At 42.3% G+C, this 18,645-nt stretch overlaps 1 protein-coding gene across 1 annotated transcript in view; it reads left to right on the top strand.

Annotated features, from left to right (window-relative positions):
* Rapgef5 (Rap guanine nucleotide exchange factor 5) overlaps positions 1-18,645 on the top strand; it is a 219,137-nt gene that overhangs the window by 45,312 nt on the left and 155,180 nt on the right. Inside the window, exons 5-6 of the mRNA XM_085698050.2 lie at positions 826-994; positions 9,021-9,087. Of these exons, the coding sequence (XP_085554176.2) occupies positions 826-994; positions 9,021-9,087 (236 nt within the window). The remainder of the gene's footprint in view (positions 1-825; positions 995-9,020; positions 9,088-18,645) is intronic.

Here is an 18,645-nt window from a genome sequence, read left to right as displayed (position 1 = left end):
GTAGAAGCTAAACTAGATGACATTCTCTCTTCTTAGTTGAACCCAGGGAATTGAAGCAGTAGAAGCCATTTGTTCTTTATTTATTTCAATCTCTCAGTTGCCAGTTGGTACTGAAAAACCCTTGTTGCTGTAGATGATAAATATGAAGGGCAAGTCTTGGTGTCATTGGGAAAGAGCAACACAGATAGGTGCATCGTTTCAGTCTTCTTAGTAACACCTAGCACCTACTTTTAGGTTAACTCTTTTTGAGGAGCAGGCTTATGGTTGGTGACACATTTTGTGTAAATGCCTTTTGGGACAAACCTCTAACTTCAGATTCCCCAGCATTGATGGTATTGACATTCTAAGTTAGAGAATTGTTCGCTGTGGAGGACTGTGCTGTGCATGTCGGGCTCTTGGCATCACCCATTTCTTTTTTCTTGTAGATGCCAGGAGCACATCCTTTCATTATGACTACCAAAAATGTCTCTAGGCATCACCAAGTGTCTCCTGAAGCAGTGATGCACACTCATGTCTACTTAGAGCCACTATTTCCCTAACTGGAACTTGCTATCATGCCATGTTTGTGTAGCATTTCTTGCCACCCTCTTTGAATTGATATCAGTTTGACCAGCACTTGTCTGTGAAGCAGAAATCTTAGAAAATATATGTGGATATATTGGTCAAAGTTCAAGCAGTGAAATTAATCGATGTGTCCTTTCAGGTTATCGAGAGTGCAAGCGTGAATGAATGTTACCTTTGGCTTCTCACTAATCATTGGACTTTATTATTTGATTTGATTTATGACTCTAAAACATAACATTTTTGTTTGTTTGCTTCAAACAGTGGACCAACATCTGTACTTTCAAGATAACTATGTTTTCTACCAATTTTCTTCGGAGGAATGTAGCTACTTGTACTGTGAATTTGAAAGGGAAGAAGAATGGCAAAACGGAGTGAAGCTTCTGCTGCAGCTTGTGCATCTCCTCCCTGCTAGAGCTGGCACCTGTGACCTGTGAGTACCTGCTGTTGGGTACCAGTGTAAACTGTGCTCTGCTTCTTCAGGCCTCTGTCTTGTCTGAGTGGTAGGAATACTGTTACCAAGTTCACAAAGGTAAGAAACATTGTTGCAGATTCATGCTAGACATGGCTCCATTGCTATTCTGATCCTTGGCATGCTTCGCCAGCTGAGCCATGATGCTTCTAACTCACTACTAAATGAGTGAATGGTCTAAATTAGGTATGAACACATGATTGGGCTAAAGTTGAGTGAAATGTTAACTCACATCTTATCCACCATCCACATCGTGACTGTGCTAAGAAGGGGCTCAACAGAAATTTCTGAAAATAATCTAGAAGCAGCATTTGGCAAATTAAAGCATGTGAATCATCACATGAAGGTAGTGAGTCACTGTATGGTTAAAATAATTAGAAGCAGCTTCCTTGAGTCGTGATATGGGGGGTTATGACATGCCTTGTTTATCCTTGGCAATAGTGGCAAACTTATTTCAGAAAGGAGCTGCAGGTTGAAATGCCGGTTGAATCACTCACAGATGTGCAACTCTTCAGGCATCAGGGCACTGACTCTTCTTGCTTTTTGGTATTCGTAAGGCAACTAGAATTGCCCTTACTTCTCAGGTGAGAATATAGCTTTCAAGAGATGCATTCCTTAAAACAAATATAACTCTTATTAGCTAAAAAATTATACTACCGAGCAGTTAATTCAGACATTTAGCAAAGAGAAATCTTATATTAACAATACATTTCGAATAGAAAAATTGGGTGTCAGGAATATATTTCATGTCAGGTACTGTACTAAGCAAATACCTTATGTCCTGTTTCACTTCAGAAGGATTCCTTAAGACAAGTACTGTTAATTTCCATTTATATGTGAGGGAACTAAGGCACAGAGTCCAAGTAATCTGTCCCAGGTTACACAGACGGCAAGTCTAGTTTGAGCGTTTGAATTCACTTCTGCCTAGCTTTATCACCTCAGCTTTGGGCACCTGCTGTGATGTGTTCTCAACGTTATGGAGTAATCCTTGCATCCCTTCTGAGAACTGTAAGCACAAGTTATGGGAGTGTTAGCCTGAGCTGTGGAGTGATTTGGGGTTTGTCAGCACCACTGTTGAGAGAGGACCTGGAAACCGTAGTATAGATTCCAATGTCACTGAATTAGCATGTTATGGAATATCCTTTATTGTAATATGCTCTTCGTGGAAACTGGACACATCTAAAAGAGGCTCAGGCACACGTCAGTAAGCTTCAAGGAGCTCTCTGAAAAGTGACATGCTTTTTCATGACATGGTCATGATGACAGGCCTCACGTAACTCTGAGAGAAGTACCGCTGCTCTGTGGTAGCCTTCTACCATTTCATGTCTTGTGCACATGGTGCAGCTGTGGCAATCCCTGGGTACACGTAGACTGGGGGCAGGAGGGCAGTGAACATTCCAATTGTCATAGATAGCAAGTTGGAATTCCAGAGGGTGAAAAAGCCTCATGATGTGTAAATCCTGAACCTGCTCTAATTTCAGTTATTATTATTATATAGTGACAGTTATTTTAAAAATTCAAGCCCTAATATCAATTCCAGATTGTTTACAATCTTTTAGGGGAGCAGAGAAAAATGTATAGTTCATTAAAAACAATGAAAAAGAAAAAAAAATCCAAACAATTTTTTTGGCACACTGATTACTACGGATGCAGTCAGGTCTCAGGGTTAGAACCAACTGTAGAATGCCATGTTCACCAGCAAGTTTTCTTCATTTGATGTGAACATGAGCATTTGATCACAGTTACTAATGGTATGAATGGCTACTTGAAAGCTAAGGACCTGCTTATTCTTATTATAAGTACCAAGTATAGCCCAGCGGTGGTGACACATGCTTTTAATCCCAGTACTTGAGAGGCAGAGACAGGTGGATCTCTGTGAGCTTGAGGCTAGCCTGATCTACAGAGCGAGTTCCAGGACAGGCTCCAAAGTTACAGAGAAACCTTGCCTCGAGAAACAATAATAAATAAATGTGCCAAGCATAAAAGAATAAAGTTATTCAAGACAAAACGGCAGCCTACAGAATGTGGGGAAAAAAATCTTCACCAACCCCACATCAGACAGATTCCTGATCTCCAAAATATACAAAGAACTCGAGAAATTGATCATCAAAAGAACAAATAACCCAATTAAAAAAAATGGGGTACAGATCTAAACAGAGAACTCTCAACAGAGGAATCTAAAATGGCTGAAAGACACTTAAGGAAATGTTCAACATCCTTAGTCATCACAGAAATGTAAATCAAAACAACTCTGTAAGAATGGCCAAGATCAAAAACACTGATGACAACTTATGCTGGAGAGGTTGTGGGGTAAAGGGAGCACTCCTCCATGGCTGGTGGGAATGCAAACTGGTACATCTGCTTTGGATATCAGTATGGTGATTTCTCAGAAAATTAGGAAACAACCTACCTCAAGACCCAGCAATGCCACTTTTGGGTGTATACCCAAAGGATGCTCAATCGTTCCACAAGGACATTTGCTCAGCTATGTTCATAGCAGCTTTGTTTGTCATAGCCAGAACCTGGAAACAACCTAAACACACCTCTACTGAAGAATGGATAAGGGAAACGTGGTGTATTTATACAATGGAGTACTATACAGCAGAAAAAATAATGACATCTTGAAATTTTTGGTCAAATGTATGGCTCTAGAAAACATAATTTTGAGTGAGGTAACCCAGGCCCAGAAAGACAAATATCATATGTATTCACTCATAAATGGCTCATAGAAATAAAGAAAAAATCAGGCTACAATTCACAATCTCAGAGGACCTAGACAACAAAGAGGACCCTAAGAGAGACATACATGGATCTAATCTACATGGGAAGTAGAAAAAACAAGATCTCCTGATTAAATTGGGAGTGTGGGGACCATGAAAGAGGGGAGAAGGGAAGGGAAGAGAAGGGAGGGTAGTGGAGAAAAATATATAGCTCAATAAAAACAATAAAAAAAATTTTAAAAAAAGAATGTCAATACCACAATTCTATTCAGGATAGAGAAGATATATCCTTCTTGTTCTTAGATTTCTGAAAGCAGACTTTGACCTAGAGCACCGTCAGAGAAAAGATGGCTGGTGATGTTGTCATCTTTCAGCTGAATTGCCACAGCACCTCCCCTGGCTCCTGCACATATTTTCGTCATAACTCTGGCTTTCACCTACAAATCTCCATTGTTTAGGTCTTTGCCAACACTGGTCATCTCCTGCTCTCTGCTCTGCTTTCTTTGCCTGTTAAGTTCTGCCCAGCCCTCAAGGGGGAGCCCAAGGCCTACTTTGCCTACGAACTGTCTTGGACTTGTGTTCCGTCAACCACTGTTCTTATTCTTGGTAATTTTCACAGGAAAATCCATTCTTCTATGTTATTCTTAGCCTTGTGCTGTCTTACTTTTATTCCTTCTAACCAAAATGCCCTCTGAAGTCCTTTTGATTCCTGTGTTTTCCATTTATGAACTAAAGCCCCTATCCTGTGGTGCTTTTAATAACCTTTTTGATATTTGAGAGCTATTAAGGTCTACCTACGCAATTCCACATTAGCCCCCCCCCCCAATTTCCCATCCTCTCTAAACGACTTTAAAATGATGCCAGAAAACCACTTAATGTCCTCTATAAACACAAATCTGTTCTGTACAAATGTATTTTTAGGAAGAAAAAAATAAAGGGGATTTTATCATTTAAAAAAGGACGTCTGCAGCAGCAGAAGAAGGGGGCCGTACAAGCCTGACGCCTGGTTTGAGGACACAAATATCCTGCTCTCTGTGAAATGGTTTTTATGCCCCGAAAAGAGATAGTGAGGCTTGACATGGTTGGTTTGACCTGTGAAAATCCCTCAGCTGAGGTTCCCTGGCTCTAGGTCTGGGTAGAAGACGGGGCCATTCTGGGGTCAGGGCTGGGACTACAGCTGCAGTGATAAACATGGTGATAAGTTAAACATGGTGATAAGTGGGAAGAACGCCCTGAAGGAAGGACCAGAGGTATTGCAGGGTGGATATCGCTGGCACAGTGTGCCTCAGTGTGCGTGGGGAAACAGAAGTAGGGAAATGGGCAGGGTCAAGGATGATGTCTAACTGGGGCACAGTGTTGCCATTGCCACCAGTTAAGACTGGGAGCACTGTGGGAAGAGGCCAAAACTTTCTGTGGTTTTCTTTCTTTCTGTCTTTCTTTCTTCCCACCCTCGCCCCCACCGGGACTGCGGGTACTTTTGGTAGAATATGATACGACATGATATATGATGTGATATGTTTCCAGCTTAATGGCTAGAGGGTCCAGGGCCAAGGAACATAGACTTTGCCATCCCCATATCCACACAATAGAACTCTGAGATACTAGGTTTCACAGGCTTTTAAAGACCAGTCTTGCACCAGGGCCCAGTGCATTCTTTTGGAAAACTACTGGGTCTGGCTTTCATTGAAAAGCAGAGTCCTTGGGCATCAGCCCCAGAATTCCTAACTGGTCCAGAGCTTCCTACAATCAGCCACAAGTATGCAGCAAAACCTCTCTTCCCAGAGCCACCTCCCTGTCCCTTACAGGTGCATTCCAGCCAGGGTCTCTGTTTCCAGCCTCTGACTGCCAAACCACACAGCTTCTCTCGCTTCCCTTCTTTCTCCCTCTCTTGTTCACTTAGCAGTATAGTATGTCCCAGTGATAATGGAAAATATGCCGACCGTACATATGCTTGCTGCCTTGTCTGATTTATTTTCTACTTAATCTGGCGGGGAAAACTTGGTCTTTCCTACGCTGCACTGTTACGTGTTTGTATATGTAAAATAAGAATTTACTCACATTTTGTGGAAGCTTGTTTGCAGTGTGATTCTTCTGACATTTTCCTAAAGAGCTGGGCAGGGAGTTAGGGACCAAGTGGGGAGGTGAGAACAGAAGGAGGGCCGCTGTCCCCTACTGTGTCTCTAACTCCAGCCCCCCACTGTTTGCCGGTGGTCAGCAACCCTGCTTCCCTGAGCTCCCTTAGTCTCCATGAGATGTACAAAGCTTTCAACATGGGGAGTTGGGGACCCCGTGAGCAGGGAAGGAAAGGTATTTCTGAACTTCACTATTCTCAGTAGGCAACAAGGCTACACTGGGTGACACCTAGGAACAGCGCTTCCAGATCTGGGGTTTAGAAAGGGAGTCTGGGTGGCTGTGGAAGATTGAACAGAACAAGAGAGACCAGAGCTAATCAAGTGGGTTAAAAGATGGTTACAGTCTGAGAGGACTGGAAGGCCTGGGCCACAGAAAGCAGACCTGGAGAAAGGAACGTGGAAGGATATGATTGGTGACTGGCCGTGGGGTATCAGGACACCATGAGGGAGAAGGAGAGAAGCAATGTAGCTTAATTTAATTCATGGGGGCTATGATTCCCATGTGTGTGTGGATGAAGCCACGTGGAAGGCAGGTGGAGAAACCAGGCATGGTCAGCAGGATTCAGAAACTAGAGAGAGGTCTAAGGGTTCTATGTGTGAATCTGCTAAGATTACGGTGACTGAGGAGGTAACAGGAAGCTGCAGGTTACGGCCAACTCCCAGAGAGAGCATCACAGTCTCATGTATTATCTTCAGCAATGTTTCTGCCAAGGACTGCTTGTGCTGGGAGTATGATGAAGACAGCTCTGCCTCTGAGCAGGGATGGAATTATGTTTCAGGAAGGCAGCGATAGCACACCGACTGCTCGTGAAAGAACCATCCCGAGTCGTAGACACATGAGCTTCCTTGGAATTGCAGCTCCTCTCAGCAGCCTTTTGAAGACAGATTCACAGCTGAGTCTGTGTTAGCGCACACTATCTCATGCCCGCTAACTCAACTTTCGGGTGGTGTTTTTGTTAAATTATTTAAGGCAAGCTGTAGAGAGACAGAAGGTGGAGAGAGAGTGGGGGTAGAGGAAGCACGGTCTGACCTTTTGGGGACTATATGTATTCACCGTGAGGAGGAACTTATTTGTGCAGAGGGACAAAGTACCTACAGAATATGTGATATGGCCCCTTATCGAGGCGGAAATAACTTTTCCACCCTAGTCCCCCTTTTCCCTGAACTGCTTGTCCTGGATGCAAGAGAAGCTTGGATGTGTAGTCTTTTATCAGTTTGGGTCCGACAGGCCTGAAAAGCCACTTGTACCGCAGATGGTGGGCAGATGCAGCACCTCATTCAGTGCTGTGCTGGCTGGTATACTTGGTCCTTAACTCCCTGTCAGCTCTGTTCGGTCGCCAAGCCAAATCATATAAATCAGGCTCAGTGGCTAGAGTTCTGTAGTTTCACATCTTCTCATCCAGCATCGCCTCCTTTCCAAGGAAATGAGAATTTTAATAATAAGGATTGTTGTTTGAAATACTCACAGGTGACTTTGAAGGCATGCAAAGGTAAAGATGCCCAGTTTCCTCTGCAGATCTTTAGCTAGCTGTTCAAACAGTGGCAGTTAGGGCATGGGCCAGCCGGGCTGGACTTCATACCTGCATCTCCCTGCTCTTAGAAAGGCAGGGGCTTGTATTCCTTCCTGAGATTTTAGGATCATGACTTTGTTTCTGAAAAGCGGTCTAATAACATTTACCAGGATCAAGAAACCAAATGCCAGAATTGATCAACTGGATTGACCCTTCTTACAAATTCGCTGCTCCCTTCTGTGGAGAACTGGAATGGGGCCTCCTGGACCTCCTGTTCTTAGGGTTCTCCAGCTGGCTCCCCAGCTCCTGAGAGCGGATCAATCACTGCCCTGCATTTCTGATACTTAGCTCAGCAGGTCAATTACCATGAATCTCCCATCACAGAGAGTGCCGGAAGGGGTTGCTTATGGAAATAGTTCTAAGATACAGTTTTATGTATTCACTTGGTATTAATTCATTGTTTCCTTTGACCAAACCAGGAAGAAGTATAATTTATAAGATTTTTTTTAAGTAGAAATGAAGAGGCATATCTTAACATCAATGCAGCCATGACAGGCTGCAAACTAGCAATACTGAGACTAGGCCTCACCATTACAATGGCCAGGAAAAGCCACACACTGTACCCTTCAGAGGACCAATAAGAATGGAGACAGGCAAGTACTAGATGCTCCCAAAGATTAGGAATAGCTTACCTAACTTGTATATAGGTTATCAATTTCCTTATAGCAACGCCAGTCCCAATCCCTGTTTGACAAGACTTCTGTTGCCTCACTCCTGCCCAATCAGGAGTTCAAGCCCCATCTGAATCCTGAATTCCCTATCCCTGCATCCTTTACTCCTCCAAACCCTGCCATAGCTGAGCTCAGTGCTCTCCCTGATCCAGCTGCTGTGTCGGGACGACGGAGAGCCCAAGTTTAGGCTTGCAATAAAGGCTCTTTGTTTTTGCATACAAATTTGGATTCCTGGTGGTCTTTGAGGGACTCATAATGTGGGCATAACAGAGACACATTTGTGTAAATAATAAAGATGATTTTTTTCCTAAACTAAATAATCTTGTACTGCTGTGTCTCATTAATTACTTGATATTTGCATAACTTTTTTTTCTTTTCACCTGGGCTGTGATTTTTCTGAAAGCAAAGTACTTCTGTATTTTTTGTTTCATTTTCTAATTTTCACCATAGGATTAAGCCTTAAATGCACTATTTCATAGTTAATTTGCTTGGTATGAAACTCAAATGTACTGGAAAATTCACATTTCATAGCTTCACAGTTTGATTTAGATTCCAGGGAAACTCAGCACTTACCCACCTTATGTTCACATCTACTTTTGTTCATGACTGTATCTGTAATCACGTATGTTATGGTTATCCTATGGTGCTGTCTGGGGAGCAGCACCCCGAGCTCAGCTAGTGCGGTATGAAGAGGAACTGGATAATTGATTCTAAAGAGCAATTGGTTGGTACAGGACTGTGTATCCTTGGCTCTGTCAACACAGTGTTATTTACATACTTTCACTCATGACGTAATGACAATGTCAATTATTTTTGCCCTTTATTTCCCATAATTTGGTAGATAAGTTTGAGCAGCCAGCCCTATGGATTAATTTGTTGTTTGTTTTTCAAAGGTCTCATCAGAAAGTGGAAGACTCAGAAGAAAGCAGTGATGAAATTCTTGCTCGGCTAACATCTGCGGTAAGACAATTGCCCTACATGATAGGAAAAATAATGAGACTAAATTACAAGAAGGAGGCGGTTTGGGAATAGCTTCTTATTGTTGTCAGTGGCACAATGCAAGGTACTGGCAGAGTGGCTTGACTGAACCTGTCGTGGCCTCCAGCGATATCACAGGCGCTTCTGGGGGAAGCCTGCACAGCCTGTACAGCCTTCATGCTGGGCTCATAGCTTCTGGGCTTTGCATCCAGTGTGGCTTAACCTAGGGACAGTGGCGACTTGCCACACAAATGGGAACACAGTCTGTTTGCTTAGGCCAAGAAAGGAATCATGCTAGGCAACAAAAGGAGATGGAATTGTTTTTTAATATGGTGTTACACATTGTCACTATGTTTTGTAACGATGTTGAGAAGAGTGATTAGCGGCTTTGCTGGCTGAAGGGAAGTTCATGACATTCTTTGTTGTGAAAACTGGCTGTCAATGATAGATTTTTTTCTATTTGAAAGAAGGTCTCACTGTGTATTCCTGACTGACCCAGAACTCACTGTGTAGACAAGATGGCCTTGAACTCACAGTGATCTGACTGCCTCTGCCTCCAGAGTAATGGGATTAAAAGTGTGTATCACCATGTTTGGCCCTGTGGATTCTAATCACTAAGTCCATTTTTGACAGGCTCTGGGATTTATGTCTTTATGCATCTGCTTGGCAGTTTCTGAGAAGCTTTCCTAGCCTCTCTGGAGAGTCTTTAGTGCTGCGTTAGTACCATTGTCTGAGTTTGCTTCTCTTACTTTGATCAACGCCGTGACTGAAGTAACTTGGGGAGGAAAGGGTTTAAGAATTTATTTTGGCTTACACCTTATAGTCTATCACCAGGGACAGCCAGGTAGGAACTCAAGGTGACAACCTGGTTGTAGGAACTGAAATGGAGAGCACAGGGGAGCACAGCGGATGGACTTGCTCCACCTGGCTCACGCTCAACCTGTTTTCTTACATAGCACAGGTGCTGTCCAGGCATGTCACAGGCCAATCTGATGGAGGCAATTCCCCAATTGTGAGGATCCTACTTTCCAAGTATGTCAAGTTGATAACCAAGATTAGCCCCGACACCCCTTAATGAAACATTAATTGCAGAAAATCATGCTTGATAGGGTTATATGTGAGTGAAACTGTCTGCACCAGGTCTTGCCACCTGGACACCACCTGAAAGGTGAAAGTTCTTTACTACTCTGGAATGAGTTTAGTAAAGTAATTTGGGACTTAATACGGTAAGCTTTGATACAGAATCCCACACAAGAGAAAATCTTGACAGTGTGTTAGGAAAATATTTAACAACACACTTCTAGGTTAAACTATAGAACAAAAAGGAGTGCTTGTTTTATACAAAACAATAATTACCATCTAAAAACCACATTAAGTCTGATGCTGTGTTAAATATACTGTCTGTGCATGTGTGTGCACACTCTGCTAAGATGTGCAACAGCATTGTGAAGCAACTGGCGTCATTTCTGTTTTATAGGTAGGAAAGCTAGAAGAGGTTATTTAACTCCAAACTCAAGTTTAACTAAAAGGAAGCACAAGTTGAATTTTCTTTTTTGCATTTCTCTAGAAGAGGCTATTATAACCAGCTACTTAATTACCATAGACTATCAATTTCTCAACAGCTTTTTCTCCTGTTTGGTGTCTGAATAATAACCCCTTCAGGCTCATATACCTGAATGCTTAGTCATCAGGGAGTGGCACTGCTTGAAAGGGATTAGGAGGTGTGGCTTTGTTTGGGTAATTGTGGCCTTGCTGGAGGAGGTGTGTCACTGGGGATGGTTTCAAAGGCCCAAGCCAGGACCAGTTTCCTTCTCTTCCTGCTTCCTGTGGGTCTGGATATAGAAATCTCAGCTCCTGTAGCATCATGTCTGCTCGTGGGTCTGGATGTAGAACTCTCAACTCCTGTAGCACCGTGTCTGCCTGTGGGCCACCGTACTCCCTGCAATGATGACAGTAAACTCAACCTTTAAAACTGTCAGCAAGCCTCCCTAACTGTTTTCCTTTATTAGAAATGCTGTGGTCATGGTGTCTCTTCCCAGAACTAGAACACTGACTAAGGCAGTGTCCAAGGTTGTGTTGGAGCTCATTTCCAATCTTCAGTGAACTTGTCCTCCCAGGCTTTCGCTTCCTTTCATTCTTTCTTGTAAAAAGTTTTATTCTCTTATTTTCTCCATTGGGAATCTGACTTTTATAGACAAAATGATCCATTGGTCCTGGTTTCTCCTAGATCTTTGTCTGAGTTCTCTTGCATGCTGTCTTTTCCACACAGCTCTCTTAGGTAATACTTGCTAGAGAGCCAGCATGTCCCAATGAGAACCATTGTCTTGTCAGGTAAAGCTGGAGCTGGACACAACAATGAAAGTCCAAGACTGTGTCTTCCCAAGGCACCTTGCCTCCCAAGACTTCCCGTTCCTCTGAAATGCTTGTCCCTTATTTTCCCTTTGCTTGTGTACAGAGCCTCTCTCCTTAGCCCTGTGTCATCTTTCATAGGACTTGCTATTTCCTTTCTTGGTGCGAAAAGATTAAAATAGCTAGCATTTCTTTAATCACTCTTTGATAACTCAACAATTTGAATTTGAATGTTGGAAAAATTCCCTATCCCAGGGGTACATGAGCATGGTGGTGATGGGGTTTTTGCTGTTGTCATCGATTATTGTTTTATTTGGTTTTTATTGTCATCCTCAACCCAACATGAGTACTTCCTTTGTTGGAAATTTCAAGTTTTGTGATGCAGCAATAACACAGGGTTTGGATTCTCTGAGTCTTTAGGAAGGTAGGATATTAAAGACCTGTTCATCATGTAAGCCAAAGTGGCCATGCCTAAAAGTAATTTTTACCAGGGGGTGAGGAGAGTGCAGGGACCTGTAACCTTGAGTACATAATGAGAAATCATGTCATTTTAAAACACGTTGAGCAATCATTTTAAAATGTACACACTCATTTCCACTCTCCCCTTTCTGGGAAACAGAGACATGGAATGGAGTTCATCTCCCCTCCTTCTCTCACTGACCTGAGTGGGCTTTTCAGTGAATGACAGTAAGCCCCTCACCCCACCCCAGAATGACTAACCTTCTGTCTGCCCTCATCAGGATCGCATACATTGCATTACCTTATACCTTTTTTCTGTGGGAAGTTCTTCTCTCCTGCTATGTCGGTGCTGCCGTCATCCTGCTAGAGTGTTCAGAGGCCACTGGGTGTGGACTGAAGATCTCTGGGGTCATGTGAAGAGGGTGTAAAGTTCCTTCAGTTTCTCTAAGGTCAGCTTTCTCAGGGACACTTTGTAATCATGCATGCTATTGTACTGTGTGTGTGTTTACATATGTACTCATGTTGGACACCTATTGCACATCAACTGTATTCTCTTCTTCCCGTGAATAGATTTTCCGTCCTCACCCCCAATCCAGTACACATCTCAGCATACACATAAACAGCCTCAGAAAATTAACTTCCAGGGTCTGGAGAATGCCTCAGTGGTTAAAAGCACCCATTCCTCTTGCAGAAGACCTGTGTTTTGTTTTCAGCATGAACATGGTGGCTCCTAACTGACAGTTATTCCAGTTTCAGGAGATCCAGTGCCTTCTTCTGACCTCTGCAGGCACCAGGAACATACATGGTGCACATACATGCATGCAGGCAGAACACTTGTACATCTAAAATATAATAAATAAATCTTCACAAAATTTTTTTAAAAAATGAGTTTCTGAGTTATCATTTTTACTTTCAAAGAAAAATCTGAGCCTAACCAGATATGATAATGTAATGAAATTCTGCATCTAAAGACTTGGTCTGTGGGAACAACACAGTGTGTGTTGTTTAGCTTACTGTCGTGAGCCCAATGTCCCTATCTTATTTAGTCTGTTCAAAGACTTGGTGTATAGCTCAATATTAGAGTACATGCTAAAGGCATGGGGTTCCAGCCCCAGCATCTCCCTCACCAGAAAAGGACATTTGTTCAAGCCAAGCATGGTAGTGTACCTGTAATTCCAACACTTGGGAGGTAGAGACAGGAGGATTAGGAGATTAAGACCATCCTCAAACATGTAGTTACTTTGAGACAAGTCGAGGCTGTGCAAGATTATCTCAAAAGACAATTAAGAAACAAAAAGAGAAAAAAAGTGTGGTGGATATATATATATATATGTGGTTGTAATCTATCCAGAGTCATGTGACTAAAGCTTAGTAATGAGTTAGTCCCTTGGGGATTGCAGAAGGCCGTATGTTATGTGTGTTTACCCATGTGTGTAACAGCATTGTCGGAGGTGATCCAAGATGAGGACCATCGCATTGATGAGAGTGCACATAGATAGAAACGCACACCTTATTAATCCACAAGGGACAGAAACACGTCATTGAACGTTCAGTGTGGGCACTGGCCACCATGGGTCTGTGAAATGTGCTTCCTGTTGGTCCTCTCCAGAGAAGTCTTCGGACCTAGAAAATGAAGACCATACCTATTTTATAGTGGGCTACTTCTCCGTACATTGGTTTAATGTTGCAAGGAGGGAGGCAGCTGCTTGTTGTTTCCCAGCTGCCCAGCTAGCTTAAACCCAAAATAATCACACAGAAACTGTATTATTTAAATCACTGCTTGGATCATTAGCTCTAGCTTCTTATAGGCAAACTCTTACATACAAGTTTAACCCATTTCTATTAATCTGTGTGTCACCACGAGGTCATGACCTACCAGCAAAGTTTCAGCATGTCTATCTCTGGTGGTGGCAGCTCCATGGCGTCCCCTGACTCCACCTTTCTTTCTCCCAGAATTCAGTTCCATCTTCCCCACCTACCTAAGTTCTGCCCTGCTAGAGGTCCAAATCAGTTTATTTATTCATTATTCAAGTATACAGAGGTAAATCCCACATCACCTCCCCTTTTCTGTTTAAATGGAAAAAAAAGGCTTTATCTTCAACATAGTAAAATTACATATAACAAAACAGCTATCAGGCAAGAATTACAGTTACAATATTTATATCTACTTTATTTTTTATCATAACTAAGGAAAACTATAAATTCTTCAACTCCATCAAAGACTCCAGAAGTATATAATATTACCTAAGTAAACAGGAAGTGCATTGTAAGCAACTTCCAAAACTCTAGAAATGACAGAGACATCTCGCTGCCTAGACAGTCACCCAAAGTTCTTCTGTACCATTAGGGCATCCATCTTCAGCCTACAGACCCATAGTATCCAGCAGACTTTTTCATAAAGCAGAAAAACTCAAAGACAGTTCCACCTATATTGGCAGTTTTGCCAGTCACATTTTTTTGTATCCTGTAGAATGTCTAGTAGAGTCTTTTATGAAGCAGGAACCCCGAAGGATCATCTCACCTTTAGGCAAGTTTAGCAGTCATTTTTCTGTGGGCCCTGTATGTCCAGTCAAGCAATCCAGGCAAGAACAGTTTCTTGCCCAAATTCCTAACCAACTACATAAGGAGCCTCTTCTATGTCCATCTTCCTCTTGAAATAGCTTGTATTGCCAGGAACAGATGTGTCTCATTGTCATGAAGACCTCTCAGATTTAACATGGAGTTAGTTACCATATTGGAGCACCACTCTGTTGTAAAAGGAGCAGCAGGCTGCTTCCCGCCGCCTGGCTCCCAGCCACCTGGTTAGCTTATACCCTGAAATAACAACATACAAATTGTATTCATTTAAACACTGCCTGGCCCATTAGTTCTAGCCTCTTATTGGCTAACTCTCACATCTTGATTCAAACCATTTCTAATCTGTACATTACCACAAGACTGTGGCTTACCCAGAGAGATTCAGCAATGTCTGATCTGGCTGCTGGCTCCATAGCGGCTCTCTCTGACCCTGCTTTCTTCCTCCCAGAATTCAGTTCTCCTTTTCCCACATAAGTTTTGCCCTATCAAAAGGCCAAGGCAGTTTTCTTCATTCAACCAGTGAAAGCAACACATAGAAAGAAGACCCTCCTACACCAACCATGCATATAACCCCCCCTTTTTTTTCTGAGTAAAAACTAAATCCACCATGCAGTGCACTGTGTAGCCTGGAAATATCTCTGTATATGGTGACAGCAATCTGCCATGCTCTCTTGCCTATGCAAGCCTAGTAGACCTGATCTTGCTGCCTGCCCAGGCAGGGAGCACTAAGCTGTGGGCATGGTCTCAGCTACTTTCCTCCTGATCCCGAGTGGGTCCACAAATACCCGGGCCTACAAATGTCATCCAAATGCTCCATAGCTGGAATTCGTGCTAGCAGCATGGCCCAGAAAGCTGCGTTTTAAAACCGCATGGCCTTTTGTTTTCTGTTATGGCTGAATCAGAAAAACCTCTGAAACATAAATGAGGCTAAACTTTGTTTTTCTGTATCTAGAATCCCTTTTTAAGCTTTCATAGGTTTTACATGGATTTAGTCCATCATGTGGGCACAGCAAATTGTTCCAAGGAGGGAGGCAGCCGCTTGTTGGTTCCCAGCTGCCCCACTAGCTTAGATCCGAAATAATCACACAGAAACAGCATTATTTAAATCACTGCTTGGCTCATTAGCTCTACCTACTTATTGGCTAACTCTTACATATGAATTTAACCCATTTCTATTAATCTGTGTATCACCACGACATTGTGGCTTACCAGCAAAGTTTCAGCTCGTCTATCTCCAGTGGCAGCTCCCTGACTCCTCCCTTCTTTCTCCCAGCATTCATTTCTGTCTTCTCTGCGCTGCTATAGGTCCAAAGCAGTTTCTTTATTCATTAATGGTATTCAAGCATACAGAGGGAAATCCCACATCAGTTTAAGTAGAACTTTTTATAGCTGAATACATGAAATGGAATTTTGCAAACATCAGTTAGAGTCACAGCACTGTCTGGAGTGTCCACATATGGATAAGGGCCAGGAGACATGAAAAAGTAAGAATTATTTAAGATTCTTTTGGTGATGAAGAACTAAGGTAAATTTTAAGTCTGCTTTATCTTCTCATATTACTGTGTAAATTAAGAAACAATGATATCTTATATGTATTTTTGGTAGAAATAATATAAACCCTTTTCTATGTTTGTGAATACCAAATGAGTATAAATCTGATCGCTACCACACCATGAGTTATCTGTTCTTTACAGTTTTATTTTTCTTACCAGAAACTTGGGTTATTTCACTTGAACATAATGGTCTCATAGTTAAAAAACAAAAACACAAACACTTCTTTTAGAATTGGGAAGTGCTCAGAAACAACCTCTTATTAATACTGAAGTAGTTACAATTTACTGGGTGTTTCTCTTGTGTGCATAATTCTTAACTGTGAAGCTAACCATTTTAATTTTCAGTCTGTACTATTTTGGGATTTGTTGTTGTTGGTTCTTGTATCTGTTTTGAGACAGTGCCTACTGCAGCCCAGACTGGCCTTAAACTCTCTGAGTGGCTGCGGTGGACTGTGAGCTCCCAGCCTTCCCGCTTCATCTTCCAGCTGGTTGACTTGTGACGTGCATCACCTCACCCACCTGTGATCGGTGCTTTCCGCTTAACGTTCCCATGCTAAAAGCATTACCTGCAACACAAGCAGTGATTCTGTGATTTCATAGTCCACAAATCTATCATTTTCTTTTCTATTGAATATTGTGGTTATTTTCAGTCTTACACTCTTAGAAACAACACTAAGAGGAACTTTTATTTGGACATGTCCCATCCCCCTCTGCATTCTCCGGTATTGGGGCAAGCGTTCAGTGACTGAACCATATCTCCAGCGCTTTAGGAAATCTTTTAGAGAACTTGTTTGTTGATGGCAATCTGTGAGTTTGCTGTTGATTCATGAAAACCCAAACGAGAAGTGGGCAAGGGTGACAGGCACCGAGGCGCGATGTAGCTCGAGCTTTCTGCACACTGCCGCCATCCGGCTTCACATCGCAGAACATGCGCCACTGGAACAAGATGTCTGAGACACACAGTGTTAAGCACACAATGATCAACAAGACATGAGGAGTGGTGGTGCTCACGTGTAGTCCCAGCACCTAGAGGCTAAGGAAGGAGGAGCTGACTCTGAGGCCAACTGTTTTCTATATAGTTACATAACTACACCACATAAATAAGGATTTAAAATAAAACAGAATCCTACCATGATAGATTTTTTTCTCATTATTAACACTCAGGTCACTATTTATTGCATGGTCTAATTGGGTTTGGGGCTCCATTATGGAATTCTTAAGATTTGATGCAATGAGGCCTCTGGAGGCATTTTAAATAGTACTTTTATTTTTAACCCAGTAAAATTATGAATATTGTTAACTGTAACTACATAGTTTATAAGCTAATTCAGATAGTTATCAGGTTACCCAAGTTCATTTTTCAGAAGAAACAAACAAAAAAAGAAATACGGCTTGATGTGTGTGTTGACAGACCCTGAGCACCCATGAGTGGTCTGTAATGAATACACAGTGCTGTGGACGCCACTGGGGAACAAATCAGGATTGTCAGTTAGGGATTTTAAATGGTCCCGTGGAGGGAGGGGCATTGGGTCCACATTGCTATGAGGGACAGGGGGAGTGACAGAGAGAGAACAGCACTGTGCTTAGAAATAGCAGCAAGGGTGTTGAAGCTCAGTGGTGTTTGTTTAAGGGACAAGCAGGGTGTGCAATGCTTAGGAGGTGGAAAGAATTCTTTATTTAACATGACAGAGTGAACTGACAAATGTCTAGAATGCAGCAGAAGGGTTGAGATTCTACTTAAGTAAAAATAGGTGCTGGATCTCCCAAGAGGATTGCAATGTGTATAAGAAGCTTTATCTGTTGGATGGATCAGAAAAGAAAAAGAATCAGGCTTAAGTTAACCCTGTTAACCATCTTGCTTTCATTAAACTAATTTCAGTACAATTGAACCAGTTTGCACTGTGTCTCCACATGGCATTGTGCCTTCATAATTCGAGTAAGTCCATGCTTCTGTTAAGTCAAGACCAAGATAGACAGAAAGAAACCCTTAGAAATTACCTTCTTTTTTCACATGTTGTGCTGGCTAGTTTTATGTCAACTTGATACAAGCTAGAGACATCTGGAAAGAAGGGACATAAATTGAAAAAATTCCTCCATAAGAGCGGGCTGTAGTACATTTTCTTAATTAGTGATTAATGGGAGAGGGCCCAGTCAATGTGGTCTGAGGCTTATAAAAATGAGCAAAAGAGGTGGCCCAGCAGCTTGAGCATTGGTTACTCTTTTAGAGGACCTGGGTTTGATCCCCTCTACCTATATGACTGTAACTCTAGTGCTAGGGAATCTGACAGACTCATCTGGCTTCTAAGGATACCAGACATGTCTGTGGTGCATTGCAGAAAAACACCTATATACATAAAAAAGAAGTCAATAAAAGTTCTAAAATATTTTAATAATAAAAACTATAGAGGTTAAAGTTGTAGTTCAGTGGTAGAGTATATGATTAGCATGACTGGGGCTTCAGGTCTGCTCTTCTCCCCCACCCCGCCAGCCATCACCATCCACTAAAGGGAAGGAAGAGAGAGGGAGAGCAGAGGGAAAGGTGGGAAAGTGATCATAAAACCTTCAGGAAACAAGTACTAGGGTCTTCTAGCAAAACTGCTCA

This window comes from Myodes glareolus, chromosome 11 (assembly GCF_982192425.1).
Source record: "Myodes glareolus chromosome 11, mMyoGla1.1, whole genome shotgun sequence".
Classification (NCBI taxonomy): domain Eukaryota; kingdom Metazoa; phylum Chordata; class Mammalia; order Rodentia; family Cricetidae; genus Myodes; species Myodes glareolus.
This window is presented reverse-complemented; position numbering and strand designations above follow the sequence as displayed.